We start from the raw sequence: 15,568 nt of genomic DNA, 5'->3' as shown, positions 1-15,568 counted from the left end.
ATATGGTCACCTCCTAATTACTATGATTAATGAGGATGAAGCCCCTTGATCATGTCAACTCAATCAAGAGCCTATATGAATAAACCCTGAAATTTCCCACTCAAAATTTTCGCTAATATGAATAAATATGAATAAATTGAAATTTCCCACTCACTTTACTGTGGCAATTAGATGTGTCCTCCCTCTCAAACACTGGGCTGACTACCATAAGTAGGTTGTGTGAATGGTTTTATCGCCTCGTGATGAGGTTAATTAGATTCCTGAGCCGAATCTACAACAGATCAAACTGGATATTTGAACCAATTAAAGGAATTGTTTATTTCTATCCCATGAATGTTTTTGGTGGATAGCTGGGTTTCACCGTTTCCTTGGACAAGCCGGATCGGATGCCAAGCTGGTGATCCACACTTGGTCCGCCGTCACCGCCGCGCCGTCATCGTTGCGGTGCCACGACCACAGCGCGTGCGTCGCGTTCACCACCTCGAATCGGCCATGCCCGAAGCTGGCCTCCCTGAACAGCGAGATCGCCGGCTGCGGGTCCTGGTACTGGGTCGCCAGCCCCTCTCTGTTCCCGCCGTCGCCGATGGTGATGTGCACCGGCCCGCATGAGTCGGAGCTGCCATTGAACACGCGCTTGAACCGCTCGTACGCGTGAACGTGCCCGGCGAACACGACGTCCACCCGCGCCTCGTACAGCATCGCCTCCAACGCCTGCCGCATCTCCTCGCCCTCGTCGCGGTGCGCGTCGTTCGAGTTGTACCACGGCGGGTGGATCAACGCCACCACCCACTGCGGCCGCCGCTGCTCGAGCCTCGCTAGGTCAGCCGCCAGCCACGACAGCTGCGGGGACCCCGTGTCGAAGTCGGCGTAGGAGCCGAGCATGATCACGTGGATGGCTCCGCCGGCGACGTCGAAGGAGTAGAAGAGGTTGGACCCGGAGGAGGTGGCTGGGTCGGCGGCGTCGTACGGCATGCGCCACCGCGCGTTGTACGCGACGAACTTTTTCGGGTGGAGGAGGGGGATGCTCTCGATCTCGTGGTTTCCCTGCGTCACCATCCACGGCCGGGCGCTCGCCAGCGGCTCCACCAGCCGACCAAATGAGTCCCACAGCGACTGGTCCATGTCAGCGTAGGAAAGGTCGCCGGGGAGCAGCAGGACGTCGTAGTCCGCCGCAGCCAAGTGGTCCAGGGTCGAGCCCGTCCACTCTGTCTGGCCCAAATCCCCTGTTTCGCACAGACGATCTCAACATACTCCATTTCAAAAGCCACAGAAAAGGTGGGCAGAAGAACGCACCGACGACGGCGAATTTGAAGGGCAAGGAGTTCGGTGGGGTCTTCAACGAAAAGTTGCGAGCGGAGTTCATGCCCAATCGGTAGTCGTACACCGTGCTAGGACTCAGTGGGCCGGTGACGACGTCGTGGATATGGCCGGAGCGGTAGAGTAGGTAGGAGTAGGTGTCGGAAGAGCCGGTGGCGTTGAGAGAGTACTGGCTGCCGTATTCCACCACCGACGGGCCGTTGTCCTCGGTGATCCATGTTATCCTCACTCTGTCTTCCCCCACGAGCGATACATGGACCTGGAAGAGGACCACAGAAGAGGACCACAACAGTCGTGACCACCGATCCAAATTTCTACGGAATGGCTCTAGCGAATGAAGTACCTGCTGGGGAGTGACGTTGTCGGCGTCGTCAGCGAGGGGGACGAAGAGGGCGCCCCTTGGCGGCGGACGGCTGTAGGCGAGAGCACAGGCGAGGAGGGAGCAAGCGAGGGCGGCGGCGCGCAGGGCGGAAGGAGGCGACGCCATGGCGGAGCAGCAGCCGATGGGGGTGGGTGTCGGACGGGGGTGGGGATGGGATTTAAAGGGAGAGCTGCCGACGCCGGCTCGGCTCTATTTGTGGAAAGCTAAAACGGCCGCATCAAATCCAGTATCTAAGATTAGGACACGTGGCCACATCCTGGCTAGGTATTCACCTTCTTGTCTTTCTGCCGGTACTCGTTTCGTAACCCGATTGGCTCTGACTCGGATGCCACCGTTGGGCCCACGAGAAGGAAAGTCGGTGGGCGGAAATAGGGTGCGACTAGTTTTTGTTTTGCGAAGATGGAAGCGTTGAGCGGTTTAGGGAAGAATTAAATGCTTTAGGATTAAATAAATTTGACTCCTAGAAAAGAATTTATGTTTTTGATTGGGAATGATAGTTGTGAATTTGGGACGTTTGGTACGACGTAATGTAATCACGCTTGTAATGTAATCAAGTTTGTAATGTAATGTAATATTGATTACATTACTATGTTTGGTTGAAGGAATGCATGTAATCTTTGATTACAAGAATGATTACATTACAGTGTTTGGTGTACATTATTTTCAGTAAGGAATCTAATTTTTATTATTATAAAATACCAATAATACCCTCCTAATTTTTAAAATAAAATAAAAATAAATGTAATAATAAAGATTATTTTTATTATCTTTAAAATAAATTATTTTATTAATAATTAATAATTATTAATTATTAATTTTTATTATTAATAAAATTAATAATTTTTATTAATAAAATTAATAATTATTTAATAATTTTATTAATTATTAAAAATAAAAATTATTAAAATATTTATTAATTACTAATTAAAATTAATTAATAATTTTTAATAATTAATAATTTATTATTAACTATTAATTTTTAAAATTAATAATTAATTATTTATTTTTTTAAAAAAATAATTAATTAGTTTAAATAATAATTAATTAAAATTATAAAATAAAAATTATTAAAATAATAAATAAATATTTAATTAATTAATAATAATAATAAATAATTTTTATTTAAATTATTAATAATAATTATTAATAATTTTATTATTTTAATTATTTTATTAATTATAATTATTAATACTTATTTTAATAAATAATAATTATTATTTTATTATTAATAATTATTATTATTAATTTTATTATTTTATTAATTATAATTATTAATACTTATTTTAATAATTAATTTTATTAATAAAGTGAAAGGGTATATTTGGTACGATAAAAATAGAATCTGTAATGTAATCGGATTACATACTATTTCCTTTGTAATCCAGATTACATATCTTGACTCCTCTTTTGTAATCCAATTACATTACATTACAAGCCTGATTACGTTACCAAACAAAGTAAATCATCTTGTAATGTAATCCTGATTACATTATAAGCCTGATTACCCTTACCAAACATGCCCTTGGGTGAAAGTGGAAATGTTTTATGTTATGAGTTGTAAGCATTTATTATTTGGAACAAATATTTGACATGAATTTGTCCATTGGTTACAAGGTCAACATATCACAAGTTCAACTATGAAAAAATATTTAAAATGTATACTTAACTTTTAATATTTAATATTTAATAGAAATATGTATATTTATTTTTCAAAATATTCAAAGAGCTCATGATTGTCGAGACCATAGCCCATAGAGCTCATAGACAGGGACATATTCATATTCAGGAAGTAGAGATGAGTTGGACTTTAAATGTGGAAAGGGTGGATTAAGCATTTAAAACAATTGAATAAAGAGGAAAAGAACGAAAGGAAGAACACAAATTCTTCTTGATATCAAATTGTAGACTATAAAATATCTGTATAGGTACTTTTGGTTTTTGGATTGAATTAGAGATTAGGATCCTATGTTAGATCCATCTTTGCTCATAGCTAGATGATCGTGAAATGCTTTCATTTTCTCTTCGGGCCACAATTCTCACTGTTAGAGACAAGCCCCTTTTTTTTAGTGCAAGTGGTATAGATGAATAGAAATGAGGAACAACTACAAGATCACTCTCCCAAAACACATCTTTCATCCCCAATATGAAATTCTTGACTTAATCCTACTCACAGTAGAATCCTAGCCATTGTAAGCGCTCCGAAGTTCTTTTACTATGGACTTTTTCAAAAAAAAACATAGAGAGAGCATTTTGAAAATTAAATATATATATTTTTAATAAAGATCAAAGTTAGATGCAATATTTTAAAATTAAGTGATAATGTAGATTCTCCTTGATTAAATGCTTTCTTAGATGTGGCAAATTGTTTAATGTGGTAAACCTACCACATGGTTATTAACTTAATCATGCCTTGGGACTTAAATGCTTACCTAGAGAATTTATATGGAAGAGTCTTCTTAAAATTAATTGATTTACATGGAAGGATTTCTATAAAATCTATGATCTTTGGGTTCTCATATTTAAATTTAACATACCTACTTGGTTAGCCCTTAGTTGTCAACTTGCTACTTGAAATATGAATTTAATATGTATATCTAAAAATACCATAAGATGTATACAGAATAATGTAAATAAGCTAACAAATTATTGTTTTAAAAAATAAACTATAAATAAAAATATGACATTTTTGTAAAATAAATAAATTTATAGTAATTTTGGCTGAAAATATCAATTTTATCAAATTTCCAATTTGAATGTATAAATGCATTTTAGGTGGCTATTAAATTTCATTGCACGCTTTTGAAGTGCCGAAATAATTTAAAAATAATCATATAATTATTTTTTAACTCAAACTTATTACATAATGATTTTACGCTCAAATTTTACACTCTAGAGATTAATAAAACATTTATATTTTTGATTTGGTTAAAACACCTTTTAAAATAGTTATAGAATAGTTTTGACAAAAATACTAAATGATTAATTTTTTACTCAAATTTTAAATTTGAATAAATAAATACACTAAGAATGTCGTTATAATTCATATTGTTTTTAAAAACAAATATTTTAAAAAAATATAGACTTATCTATTATATGAATTTATTTAGGTGGATAGATATCAAATAGTAATTCACGCATTTGATTGAATGTTACCGGCGCATCTGAAATGGGCCTGAGTCCGTTGTCGGATCCAACCCGAACCGTAACTCGATACTGCTCCAATCACGCGGAAACGACAACATCCGCTTTACTATCATCTTTATTAGCATTAAATAATGTCAGCTGTAAAATTAAGACAATTAAAATTTTCTAATAATAGCACCAGTTACATTTACATCACCACCCATGTTCCACAACCACTAAATTAATTTTAAAAAAAAAAAAGACAGAGAGGCCAATCATTATGGAAGATCTAATTAAGTAATCTAAAATAAAAATTTTCAAATATTTATTGAATTATATATATATATTTATTATATATATATATATATATATTATAAATTTATTATTATTTTATTTTAATTATGATTTTTTAAAAATGGATATGAGGATGAAAGTTCAAATATCTGATGGAGGTAAAAAAAAGAGGATAAGTATATTAAATAAGAATGAAGACGATAATATGAATTTTGATCTTTATTATCCTAATAATCGCAAACAAACTCAACCAATGATGCAGCAGTAAAATGCTAAATGATTTATGTAAATATTTATTATTTGAATCTCAACTATGATATACTATATTATAAGAAATTATTTTTGTCTCCGAAACAATGGTAATGCGGTAAGATATTTAGGTTGTCATCCAGGCACCTACGATTCGATCCTCAACTACCACTTACGATTCGATCCTCAACTACAGTGTATTTGCAGGAATTTTCTTTTAAATGGGGAGCACAATCAAAAGATGTTGGACGTCTTTTCCAATTTATTCTGGTGATTGGTGGGAAATTTTAAACTAACTCTAAAATTAATCGGATTTAAAAATTGGATACATGAATTATTATAAAAAAAAATCAAATTATCATGTCAGGATGGCGAGATCACGGCCGTCGATTCGGTAGAGGCAGAGGCAGGAAATTGTTTCAGATCTTCCGGAGTTCGTCGGCCTTGACGACGGGGTTGGCGCGCGAGATGGCGCCGCGGCCGGCAGCCTTGAAATCGAAGCTGCACCCGTGCTGCTCTACGTAGCGGAATCGCTCGCGGCCGATGGAAAACTTCCGTGGTCCTGCCGCTGCCCTACCTTCCTTCCTCTCCACCTCTTCTGCCTGATCTGCCACCGCCGCGATCTCTGCCCGGATCGCGGAGGAGTTGGCGATCGAGGGATCCAAGGTCTGGCGGGAGTTCTCCGCGGCTACCTTACCTGCGGCAGAATCCTGAATCTGCCTCCGCCGCCGCCGCTCCTCCTCGACACAGTGTTCGCGGTAGCACTTGGAGCAGAGGTCGAGCGTCGCGGGGCTCCCGAAGAGGTGGCCCTCCTCGAATCGCTGCTCCTCCTCCATCCTCCTCACTGATCCTCTCCCGATCAATCAATCTACGAACAGGAAAAGATAAAACCAACGTCGACAGAAAAATCCACCGCCGGCGGTACCTCATCTATTTCTTTGAAAAAAAACAAAAATCAAATCTTTGGCGTCACGGTTCATCAATCCGTTGCTTCCGGTGGAAGGCGACTGAATCCCATTTGAAAATTCAACACCGCACAGAGACGATATGAGAAAAGAGATAATACCTTATGAAAGTAAAAGGACAAGGACGGCGGTGGTGGCGGCGGCGGCGGTATGTTAAAAAATCGCACTACTCGTCTGAAATAAATCGTTTTTATTCTAGTTTTAAGGTTAATTGCGTAACAAATTTGTTAGAATCAAATCGATCTTCTTCAAAATTAATAGGATTATAAATATAAGTATAAGATTTGCCTATGACTAAGTTCTCCAGATCATTCTCCCCTCTCGATCGCTTTCTCTTCTTTCGTCCTGAAACCCACATGCATTCCGATGACGCGCAGATACTGCGGCGGCGCAGGCAGCTGCGCGCGAGCTCGCTCTTATTCCCAGCTGACTACAATTCAAACAGCAGAGACAAATGGCGACAGAAACTACAAGTCGGTGAGGTACGGCCGACTCGAATTCTGCCAGAGCTAGCTAGCTAGCTACCAAACTGTAGAAGCAAGTCCCCAATTATTATTCTTGTTCCTTCCATATCTTACTTTTCCCCCCTGCCGCCTCTGTCTCCAACAATCTAATCCTGAAACTTTCTGAAATGATCGATCGACAACGATGCGATTGGCAAGTGGGCAAGCCAGCGACGCAGTTTATCCGACAGTCGCGTATGTGCATGGCCGGAACACTGCAGCATATCCACCGGGGCTTCTCCACCCTCTCTGTCGTCTCTAGCTCTGCCACTTGACGTTTGTCACTTGCCGTTAGGTTTTATGCAGCAGCAGCAGCAGCATCTTCTCCATCTCCACCGAGCCGACACAATAATGCAGACTGATGGCCAGATGCTCGGTGGGTGATCATGGCTTTGATGATTATCCTGAGATCTCAAGCTTTCTGAGCGTTGAACTAATTAATTAATCAGGGAGATAAGTTTTCAGATTTACTCGAAGAATTGAAAATCCGAATTATTAAAACTAATTCAATTAATCGCATAGTGTTTGAAATGATGCATCGATCGACCACTTGAATGAAAGATATGATGACTGAAAGGACAGTGATCGGTATATTTTATTTACTTCATGATCTTATTCGGCATATATAGTTTAATTAAAATTTATTAATACCCGTTAACAAGCTACTAATCATTGTCGTGCACACTAACACAATCTTATCGGTGCCTCGAGTCGACCACTAGAGAATATTTTTCGTCATCTTTTCTCTAGTCATATCGGAACAACACATGGAATAGGACGTCGAGAGAGATGGAGATAAGGCATGCCATGCTACGGATGGCGATAAAAGATTGAATAATCAAGTCGACTTGAATTATTTCTTGTAAATTTCATAGTATTTTTTTGTGATACTGTAGACAGTTAAATTATCAATCAATGATTCACCACCTCACGCACTATCACTTCCATCGGCGAAGGGATTTTAAAAAATTGAGTAAATGGATTAGTAGGATACTGAGGATTTCCGACATACCACTCTGACGCTCAAATCAATAAAAAAAGAAAAAAGAAGAAGTGTATGAAGTTGTTGAAAATTGAGAGAGGGAGTCTTCGTACCTGTAGGAGAAATTATATACTCACGAGAAGAAATATTCACATCGGCATGAGGATTGAGGACAGACCTCTATCGTGACAGAGGAGGCAAGTTCTGATAGTTGTTGTCAAGCGGCCCTGATATGTGGCATTCGGGGGACCAAATCTGTCAACCTCGTAACTGTCCTATGATTCGACAATGTTGATTATTCTTACATTTTGGTCGTAGGCGCAAATACAAGGGGATCTAGGGAATCAGGCCTGACAACCTCGTAACCGTCCTGATCCTTTGGCAGGGCTTGCACGCTTGAAAGCTTTTGTCATTTTCTGAGCTCGGAATGGCCGAGAGAGGGACCGAGTGACCGAGTCGGTCGAGTTCGAGATGGCTGAAAGAGATAGGTCGAGTGACAGAGACTATCGGAAACGGGATGGCCGAGAGATAGGCTGAGTGACGGGACGGGATGATCGAGAGATAGGCCAAGTGACCGAGACTGTCGAGGGATGGGATGACAGAGAGATAGATCGAGTAACTGAGACTGTCGAGCATGGGATGGGCGAGAGATAAGTTGAGTGACCGAGATTGTCGGGGACGGGATGACCGAGAGATAGGCCAAGTTACTAAGACTGTCAAAGATGGGATGGTTGAAAGATAGGTCAAGTGATCGAGATGGTACACTTAAGATTAATTATTGACTTTCTGACTTAACACATTAGTCTTATGTCCTCTTTTTGACTTTTGCCATGTAGGATTAATAAGGATCCACCACATCAATTATTATTGTATTTTTAATACATTGATAAGTGTGAATTAGTATGGAATGTAATCATTTTACGCTCGACTTTTAATATTCGAGTGGTTTGTATAATTTCAATGCAAAAATGATTCTTCGGTGGAATAAAATTTCGTCAACAATGAAAAATAATTCAATAGTTTCGTTATGATCTATTTAAGTTATAAGTTTAGGCAAATGGATATTTACCGTATTAATTATATTTTTGTAATGAAATTTAATAAAATTTTTACTATGAATATAATTAACTAGGATAGAATATTGAATTATTTTCTTAGTTTACCTTAAATTAAGATGTAATACAATTCAATAGTTTGGTCACATAAATCTATTTCGATTAAAATTTCAATCCATAATTAGCTTTCAATGATTAATACACTAATCCTTACAAATTACATAAAATTCTTGATTATATATATTTTAATCATCATAATGTCCAATGTTAGTTAAACAATTGTTAATTAAGAAATCTCGGACGATATTCGATTGATCTATTTATAGTCGTAAGCTTAAATTGTTAATTAAGAAAGAAAATCCCCACCCATGTAGATAACGTTTAACTAACAGTGACTTTCCGGCGACCAGTAATCAAAATTCCTCGCCTATGCAGCAGCATGCGCCGTCAAGCCTTTCCGGCGATCCCATCACCTCCTTCTCCTTGCGTTGACCAGACGTATTGTCCAATGGGGCTCTAAGTATTAGTAGTAGTCCACTGGCGTGCCGGGACAGCTGTCGTCCGACACATCGCCGCTGTGGGTACTGAGGGTGAACGAAGGCGGCACGTAGGGCGGCGCGGCGCACCGAAGTAGCGCCCATTTGACGCCGTTGAAGAAGGGGTGGCGCTTGATGGCTGCGGCGCCCATGGTGGAGCCCAGCCGCCGATCGGGGTCCTTCACCAGCAGGCCGGCGATGAGGTCCCTGGCGGCGGCTGACACGGTCGGCTCCTTGGGGAACTCCAGCGCCCGCGCGACGATGTTCGCCAGCGTCAGCTCGTGGTCGGGGCCCTTGAACGGCGTGACGCCGTAAAGCATCTCGAACACGAAGACGCCGAGCGTCCACCAGTCGACGGCGCTGCCGTGGCCTTCCCCTGAGACGATCTCCGGCGCGAGGTACTCGTGCGTCCCCACGAAGGACATGGAGCGGAGGTCCACCGGCTCGGCCACGAACTCCAGGCACGGGCCACGGCGCCCGGGCTGCTGCTGCTTCCTGCGCTTGCGCCTGGCCGGGTGGAAGCAGGAGACGGCGGGCACGATGCAGCTGGGGATGATGCAGGAGGCCGCAGAGAACTCGGTTCCTCTTCCGCCGACGCCGGAGCGAGGCACCGGCAGGGCCGGAATTTGGTCGGTAACGATCTGCGCGGCGGGGGCGGCGGCGGAGTCGCACTTGAAGGAAAGGTCAAAGTCGGTGAGCATGATGTGGCCGTCGCCGCGCACGAGGATGTTCTCGGGCTTCAGGTCTCGGTAGACGATGCCCATCATGTGGACGTACTCCATGGCCACCACCACCTCCGACGCGTAGAACCTGCATCCAAATTTTAACATGCACAACAATTAAAACTACTTTTACTTTGCACGCAGCGCAGGAGGATCGATCGACGCAAATAAAATTCAAAAAAAAAAGGACAAACAAACTGCTGGAGGGGCTAGAACTGAGCCCACGTGAAGCTGTTGCATTAACTAATAAACAAAGTATTGCATTAAATTAGCCAGTGATATGATCCGCGTTCTGCTCCACTCGTAGCACCATGGTCCACTGCTCACCCCAAGCATGGGGCGGGATGAAGGCTGGCGTGGAAGATGAACATGAGTACATGTGAGGTGCCCCGGGGACCGGAAGGGCCGGCAGACTCCAAGAAAGGACTTTAAAAAAAAAGAAGAAGAAGAAGAACTGACTACTCTGGATCGCGTGGAGAAAGAAGCAGAGGAAGCAGAGGGGGCTTGAAGTGGGCCAGCGAAGCCACTGAACGATCGAGCATCGCGCCCACACTCTCAGACAGCGTCCCCGTCAACAGCTAATCACCAACGCATGGATCCAAACTGAACTAATTGATTTCAATTGATAGGACAAGACCCCCCTTTCACCAACGCATGGATCCACTATATATGCAATGATCATATGTTAACGTCTTTTCCTTCCTTAATCTACGCCTTTTATTTTCTCGAAAAAGATAATTCCTGAAGATTTGGTCCATTCACATACTAGTTTATTGAGCATTGCCCGAGGGATTCGATGGGTTATGAGATGACGATGTGGCCACCGATCGAGTTACTAAATAGTTAATGCTTGGTTTTGGTTTTTGCGGATTACCTGACGGCGGCCTCGTCGAAGCGCTTGCCGGGCTGGCGCTGGCGGAGAACGTGGAGATCGCCGCCGGGGCAGAACTCGGTGAGGAGGCAGAAATGGCGGTCGTTCTCGGCGCAGGCGTAGAGGTGAGGGAGGAAGGGGTGATCGAGTGCCTCCAGGATCTCGCGCTCCGTCCGAGCCCTCCCCTCCTTGCTCCGCCCCTCGAGCTCCTTCTTGTCCATCACCTTGGCCGCCAGCAGAAGCTCCTCCGCCCCGGCGCACTTGATCTCCGCTAGGTACACGTTGCCGATGTCCCCGCTTCCAAGCCGCCGCACGAACCTCAGATCCGACATGGAGAGCGGGTTCCCGCCCGGCCCGCCTCCGGCCGAAGATCCAAGCCGGCGGATCGCGTCGGTGATGGGGTCTCTGGTGAGACGAGGCTTGTGGAGGGAGGCGGAGAAGGAGGATGAGGAGGAAGAAAGGGAACTGGAGACGCCGGAGCGGTCGGAAGAGCCGAAGCTCATGCTCTGGAGGTCGTCCACGAGATCGTCCGGCATGGCTCCACCGGAATGAGGTCGAGAAAGAGGCGGAGGCGGAGGCGGCGACGAGCGGAAGACGAAGGGAGGGAGACTGCGAAGTGTGAATTGGGAAGCGAACCGAATCGGCGAAGAGGGGGATTTGTAGCGGAACAAGGCTGATGCGACCGGACCGGGCCGAGCCGGGCCGCGCGAGACTGGAGGGTTATTAATTTGAACGGCACGCCGAACCGGCAAACCAGTGGGGCCGTGCAAGCCGTGGATCCCGCATCGTGAAAAAAAAAACTATAATAAAATCAATAACTAAAGAATATGCAAGAACCTGTTTGCGGAATTGTCTACTCTATAATACCGTGGGATATATGGCGTTTAAGCAAAGAATACAATATCATGGGATATGGCGTTTGGTGCAGAGACCGAGCCTGTATAAAATTTTTGATGTTCGGCAGTGGAAGTCCCTTCATGTCTCCTCCAAACGCCAAAAAGGGTGGTTGAAGAAGAGCTGCGGTGGCACCGATTCAAGCATACAGGTTCTTCATTGGAGGAGAGCTCATATATGAGATTACAGGATCCGTGTTTTGAGCACAGGGAGCTGCGGTTGCACCGATTCAAGCATACAGCTTCATCATTGGAGGTATATGAGATTACAGGATCCGTGTTTTGAGCACAGGCAGCACTAGCTCTCCTTTCTAGTTTTGCATCAAGCCAAGGGCCTTTGCTTTGCTCAGAAGCTGACACAGTTTGTGGCACTCCAAATCTGCATACAGTAGTCAACTCAGGATACACGTTTTTAGCTCTCCTTCCTTGCCTTCTGCTACACTTTCCAATGGCAACTTAATGTTGCATCCCTCACATCTAATACACCTTAATATCTCTCATACACACTCAACGACTCATCTCAACGAAGCAAACAGAAGCGTCATGTGGTGTCTTTATGAATTGCAGTACCTCTAACATTCAATTTGGACTGGGTTGCTCAGTCTGTTATCCAACGGCTAAAGCCTATTAGCATGGAAGGCCCATGTGAAGGGACTCTCACTCACCCACTCCGCCATAGTCGATTAACATGGAATTGCTGTGGGCACGTAATAGTGACGATGCAGGAGAGCAAGACGATGAATTGCACGTTTTGCAGTTTCTTAAATTTTTCATGTACATTATTCCGGTTGGATATTATGGACGGTAAAGTTATCAGTCAACAATCTGCTGACTCACACATTGTTGCTCCAGCTAGGCGAAGGGACTTGAAGAGAAGCTGAACGATCAGATTAACAGGATATCAGGGATTCTCGATAGGTCACTCTGACGCTCAAGTTAATATTGGAAGAAGAAGAAGTATCGAAAGTTGCTGAAAGCCCGGAGAGAACTTTTCATACATGCGAGAGGGTTTATATACTTACAGAAAGGAATATCCACGTTGACTCGGATAGACTTCTGTTGGGGTCGAGGGGATAAGTTCTAATAATCGCTGCCAAGTGGCCTCGATATGTGGCATATGGGGGACCAAATCTGTTAACCTTGTAACCGCCCTATGGCTTAGCAGTGCTGATTATTCTCGCCTTTTAGTTGTAGGCGCAGATACGAGGGGATCTAGGGAACCAGGCCTTACAATCTCGTAACCATCCTGATTCTTTGGTAGGGCTTGCACGCTTGAGAGATTTTGACAACTTCTGAATTGGAGTGGCCGAGAGAGCTAAAGGGCCGAGTGACCGAGATGATCAAGATCGGAATAGCCGAGAGAATTCAAGGATCGAGTGGCCGAGATGGTCGAGATCAAAATGGCCAAGAGAGCCGAAGGATCGAGTGACTGAGATGGTCGAGGCCGAGATGGCTGAGAGAGCCGAAGAATTGAGTGATCGAGATGGTCGAAGTCAAAATGACCAAGAGAGCCAAAGGATCAAGTGACCGAGATGGTGGAGGTCAGGATAATCGAGAGAGTCAAGGGACCGAGTGATTGAGATGGTCGAGATCGGAATGACTGAGAGAGCCAAAGGACCAAGTGACCTAGATGGTTGAAATGATACATCTAAAACTGACTATGGACTTTTTGATCTGACACATCGGCCTGCTTCTTGACTTACTCTGCCACGTAGAACCATTCAGGATCCGCCGCGTCATACATAATGCTGAGTTTTACAATTTAGATCAACAAAAGAGAGAAGGGGAAGAGCTTGTTTTGCTATCTGCCTCATGGAACCAACAAAAATGACTGTCAAATAAAAAGAATCATCATCGTATGGATTCTGAAAACCTGAGTAAGTGAATTTTACAATTGTCAATGTTAAAGTTTAAGTCAACAAGTCTCTGCCAAATTAGAAAATAAAAGCTTTTAGAGGAGCTTTGAGTTTCCAATTGCCTAGTTACTTTAGTTTGATTCTATCACATGATCGAGGACTGAGTTTTTCATTAAGAGTTACATCATAAAATATGGATTTTAAAACTTTATATTGAATAGAATGCAGTTTAAATGAGCAACCTCTTCTTCTACACTGTTAGGTGGGTCCTTCCCCAGTCAGCCATCGATTATTGCCTTCTCAGGTTCTACTGCATGCTTGCTGATAATGATGACCCATGAATGCATTTCCACTGGGGAGAAGAAATTGAATAGATAAAGGAGCATGATGACCTACTAAAATGATCCAAAGTTTAGTGCACGAGGTCCTGTTCATGTTCCATTGCTTGTTCTATTTTCAGGCGTCAGGTTGTCAGCCATGCATGCAGTAATATGAAATTGCAGTACTCTTTAGGAAGAAAACATTAGCTGCAACCTAGGGGTTAATTAGCACGATCGAACTTGTTCACCCTTCCTATATTTACACCACTATACCTTATTTAAAAACATGGCAAATAGAATAGATTTATACATCTTGGTTTTCAGGGTCTTGAATTCTGACTCTCATCCTCCCAGTGTTTGAGTCCCTCACTGCACCACCATTGACCACAGTTAATGGAGCGGCCACTTCTCCCAGCCAAAAAAAAAGTTGCAGGCCACTTGTTTGTGGGAAGTGGTGGCTTTCTCGTGCACCCCAACTAAAGTTTTTCACTACCATAAATCGACCTAGGCTTCTTAGTTTAGCTGCATGCATGTGCTAAAGGCTAAAGCAATTATCGATGAGAACTGAATTCCTACATATTTGACTTCCTTCCAATAATAAATGGTAGCTGGGGTCGCAAGCTTAATAACTCTCGAGCTACCCCTGTGCGACACTGTTACTGGAGTTGAGCATGCATTTGTTTCATGATAAGATTCCGCTGAATGTTTTGTTGAGTGTCATTTTACTTGGCGTCCATCACATCTTCACTGTGCTGTATTTCAAATTAGGACAAAGAACAGACTCGAGGTGTTTATCATGCTAGCTATGATCTGTTGATGCATGTCTCAGAAAAGAAAAAGGGAAAAAGAAGCCCTTTTTTATTGAGCAAAGATTGATCCATGGATTACACTTTCCTTCCCCCTCCCTCAAGTCTGTTGCTCGACTACGGCTTAGGGCGATGCTGCGTGTAGATGTAGTCCAGATGAGCTTCATACATGACTCTCCTGTCCAGGCATTCTTCGTTCCCATGCTCGCATCCCTCCGTGCCTACCTGCTGAGCCAACAATTAGCAGATTCATAAACGGGACAGTATAAGAAGAAAGGACTCACATTGTGCCAAGGGAACTCCAGTTCATCCACTGCTTCATATTTCATTTCTTCAGGCCCTGTAGTCTTGTCTTCTCCTGTTTTCCAAAGGGCAACCATTAGAGAATCGCCATCTAGTAGGTTAAGGAAAAGGCATCTGTGTCTAATTGATCACCCTGTCCTGCACTCGGTGGACGAAGAACACGAGAAGCCATGGCTGCGGTGTGGAAGGCGAGGAGGAGGAGCAGCAGCAGCAGGAAGAAGAAAGGAGACGACTGCCTCATTTCTGAAGTCTGCAGCTAGAGATGACAGATGTGGAGAGCAGCAGCAGCGAGGCTAGAGAATATATACACACACAGTACATAAATGAGTGAGCACTAACACTTGGCATGAGATGAAGGTGAAGAAGAGGAGAAGTCAAATTAAGCAGGCAC

The 15,568-nt window shown here is 43.2% G+C and overlaps 4 protein-coding genes across 4 annotated transcripts; all 4 read right to left on the bottom strand.

Moving 5' to 3' along the window:
• Positions 1 to 234: 234 nt before the first annotated feature.
• LOC141822036 (putative purple acid phosphatase 20) lies at positions 235 to 1,804 on the bottom strand. Its single transcript, XM_074709447.1, has 3 exons — positions 1,661 to 1,804; positions 1,294 to 1,576; positions 235 to 1,223 (listed from the first exon to the last, which is right to left on the bottom strand). Exons 1-3 carry the CDS (start codon positions 1,802 to 1,804, stop codon positions 358 to 360), a joined length of 1,293 nt encoding a protein of 430 aa, XP_074565548.1. The 3' UTR covers positions 235 to 357.
• A 3,924-nt stretch (positions 1,805 to 5,728) lies between these two features.
• LOC141816280 (zinc finger A20 and AN1 domain-containing stress-associated protein 5-like) lies at positions 5,729 to 6,556 on the bottom strand. The gene has a single exon (XM_074704092.1). It carries the CDS (start codon positions 6,199 to 6,201, stop codon positions 5,785 to 5,787), a length of 417 nt encoding a protein of 138 aa, XP_074560193.1. The 5' UTR covers positions 6,202 to 6,556; the 3' UTR covers positions 5,729 to 5,784.
• Positions 6,557 to 9,171: 2,615 nt separating this feature from the next.
• LOC141820705 (serine/threonine-protein kinase AGC1-5) lies at positions 9,172 to 11,618 on the bottom strand. The gene is made up of 2 exons (XM_074708076.1): positions 11,003 to 11,618; positions 9,172 to 10,216 (listed from the first exon to the last, which is right to left on the bottom strand). Exons 1-2 carry the CDS (start codon positions 11,533 to 11,535, stop codon positions 9,394 to 9,396), a joined length of 1,356 nt encoding a protein of 451 aa, XP_074564177.1. The 5' UTR covers positions 11,536 to 11,618; the 3' UTR covers positions 9,172 to 9,393.
• A 3,368-nt stretch (positions 11,619 to 14,986) lies between these two features.
• Positions 14,987 to 15,430, bottom strand: LOC141821624 (phytosulfokines 5-like). The gene is made up of 3 exons (XM_074708993.1): positions 15,310 to 15,430; positions 15,159 to 15,232; positions 14,987 to 15,099 (listed from the first exon to the last, which is right to left on the bottom strand). The coding sequence occupies exons 1-3, from the start codon at positions 15,416 to 15,418 to the stop codon at positions 14,992 to 14,994; spliced, it is 291 nt and encodes a 96-aa protein (XP_074565094.1). The 5' UTR covers positions 15,419 to 15,430; the 3' UTR covers positions 14,987 to 14,991.
• Positions 15,431 to 15,568: the final 138 nt, after the last annotated feature.

Source organism: Curcuma longa, chromosome 2, assembly GCF_044706935.1.
Source record: "Curcuma longa cultivar G26 ecotype Majalengka, Jawa Barat chromosome 2, ITB_CL_G26_1.1, whole genome shotgun sequence".
Taxonomy (NCBI): Eukaryota; Viridiplantae; Streptophyta; class Magnoliopsida; order Zingiberales; family Zingiberaceae; genus Curcuma; species Curcuma longa.
Note: the sequence above shows the minus strand (reverse complement) of the source record. Positions and strands in the feature narration are given on the sequence as shown.

What these genes read in the sequence shown, in the direction of transcription:
- LOC141822036 (XM_074709447.1), bottom strand. Translation starts at nt 1,804, where the DNA reads ATGGCGTCGCCTCCTTCCGCCCTGCGCGCCGCCGCCCTCGCTTGCTCC. An exon ending in ACAACGTCACTCCCCAGCAG is followed by an intron (nt 1,577 to 1,660) that starts GTACTTCATTCG and finishes GTCCTCTTCCAG; the next exon opens with GTCCATGTATCGCTCGTGGG. An exon ending in CTTCAAATTCGCCGTCGTCG is followed by an intron (nt 1,224 to 1,293) that starts GTGCGTTCTTCT and finishes TGTGCGAAACAG; the next exon opens with GGGATTTGGGCCAGACAGAG.
- LOC141816280 (XM_074704092.1), bottom strand. Translation starts at nt 6,201, where the DNA reads ATGGAGGAGGAGCAGCGATTCGAGGAGGGCCACCTCTTCGGGAGCCCC.
- LOC141821624 (XM_074708993.1), bottom strand. Translation starts at nt 15,418, where the DNA reads ATGAGGCAGTCGTCTCCTTTCTTCTTCCTGCTGCTGCTGCTCCTCCTC. An exon ending in TCCACCGAGTGCAGGACAGG is followed by an intron (nt 15,233 to 15,309) that starts GTGATCAATTAG and finishes TTTGGAAAACAG; the next exon opens with GAGAAGACAAGACTACAGGG. An exon ending in TGGAGTTCCCTTGGCACAAT is followed by an intron (nt 15,100 to 15,158) that starts GTGAGTCCTTTC and finishes TTGGCTCAGCAG; the next exon opens with GTAGGCACGGAGGGATGCGA.
- LOC141820705 (XM_074708076.1), bottom strand. Translation starts at nt 11,535, where the DNA reads ATGCCGGACGATCTCGTGGACGACCTCCAGAGCATGAGCTTCGGCTCT. An exon ending in TTCGACGAGGCCGCCGTCAG is followed by an intron (nt 10,217 to 11,002) that starts GTAATCCGCAAA and finishes ATTTGGATGCAG; the next exon opens with GTTCTACGCGTCGGAGGTGG.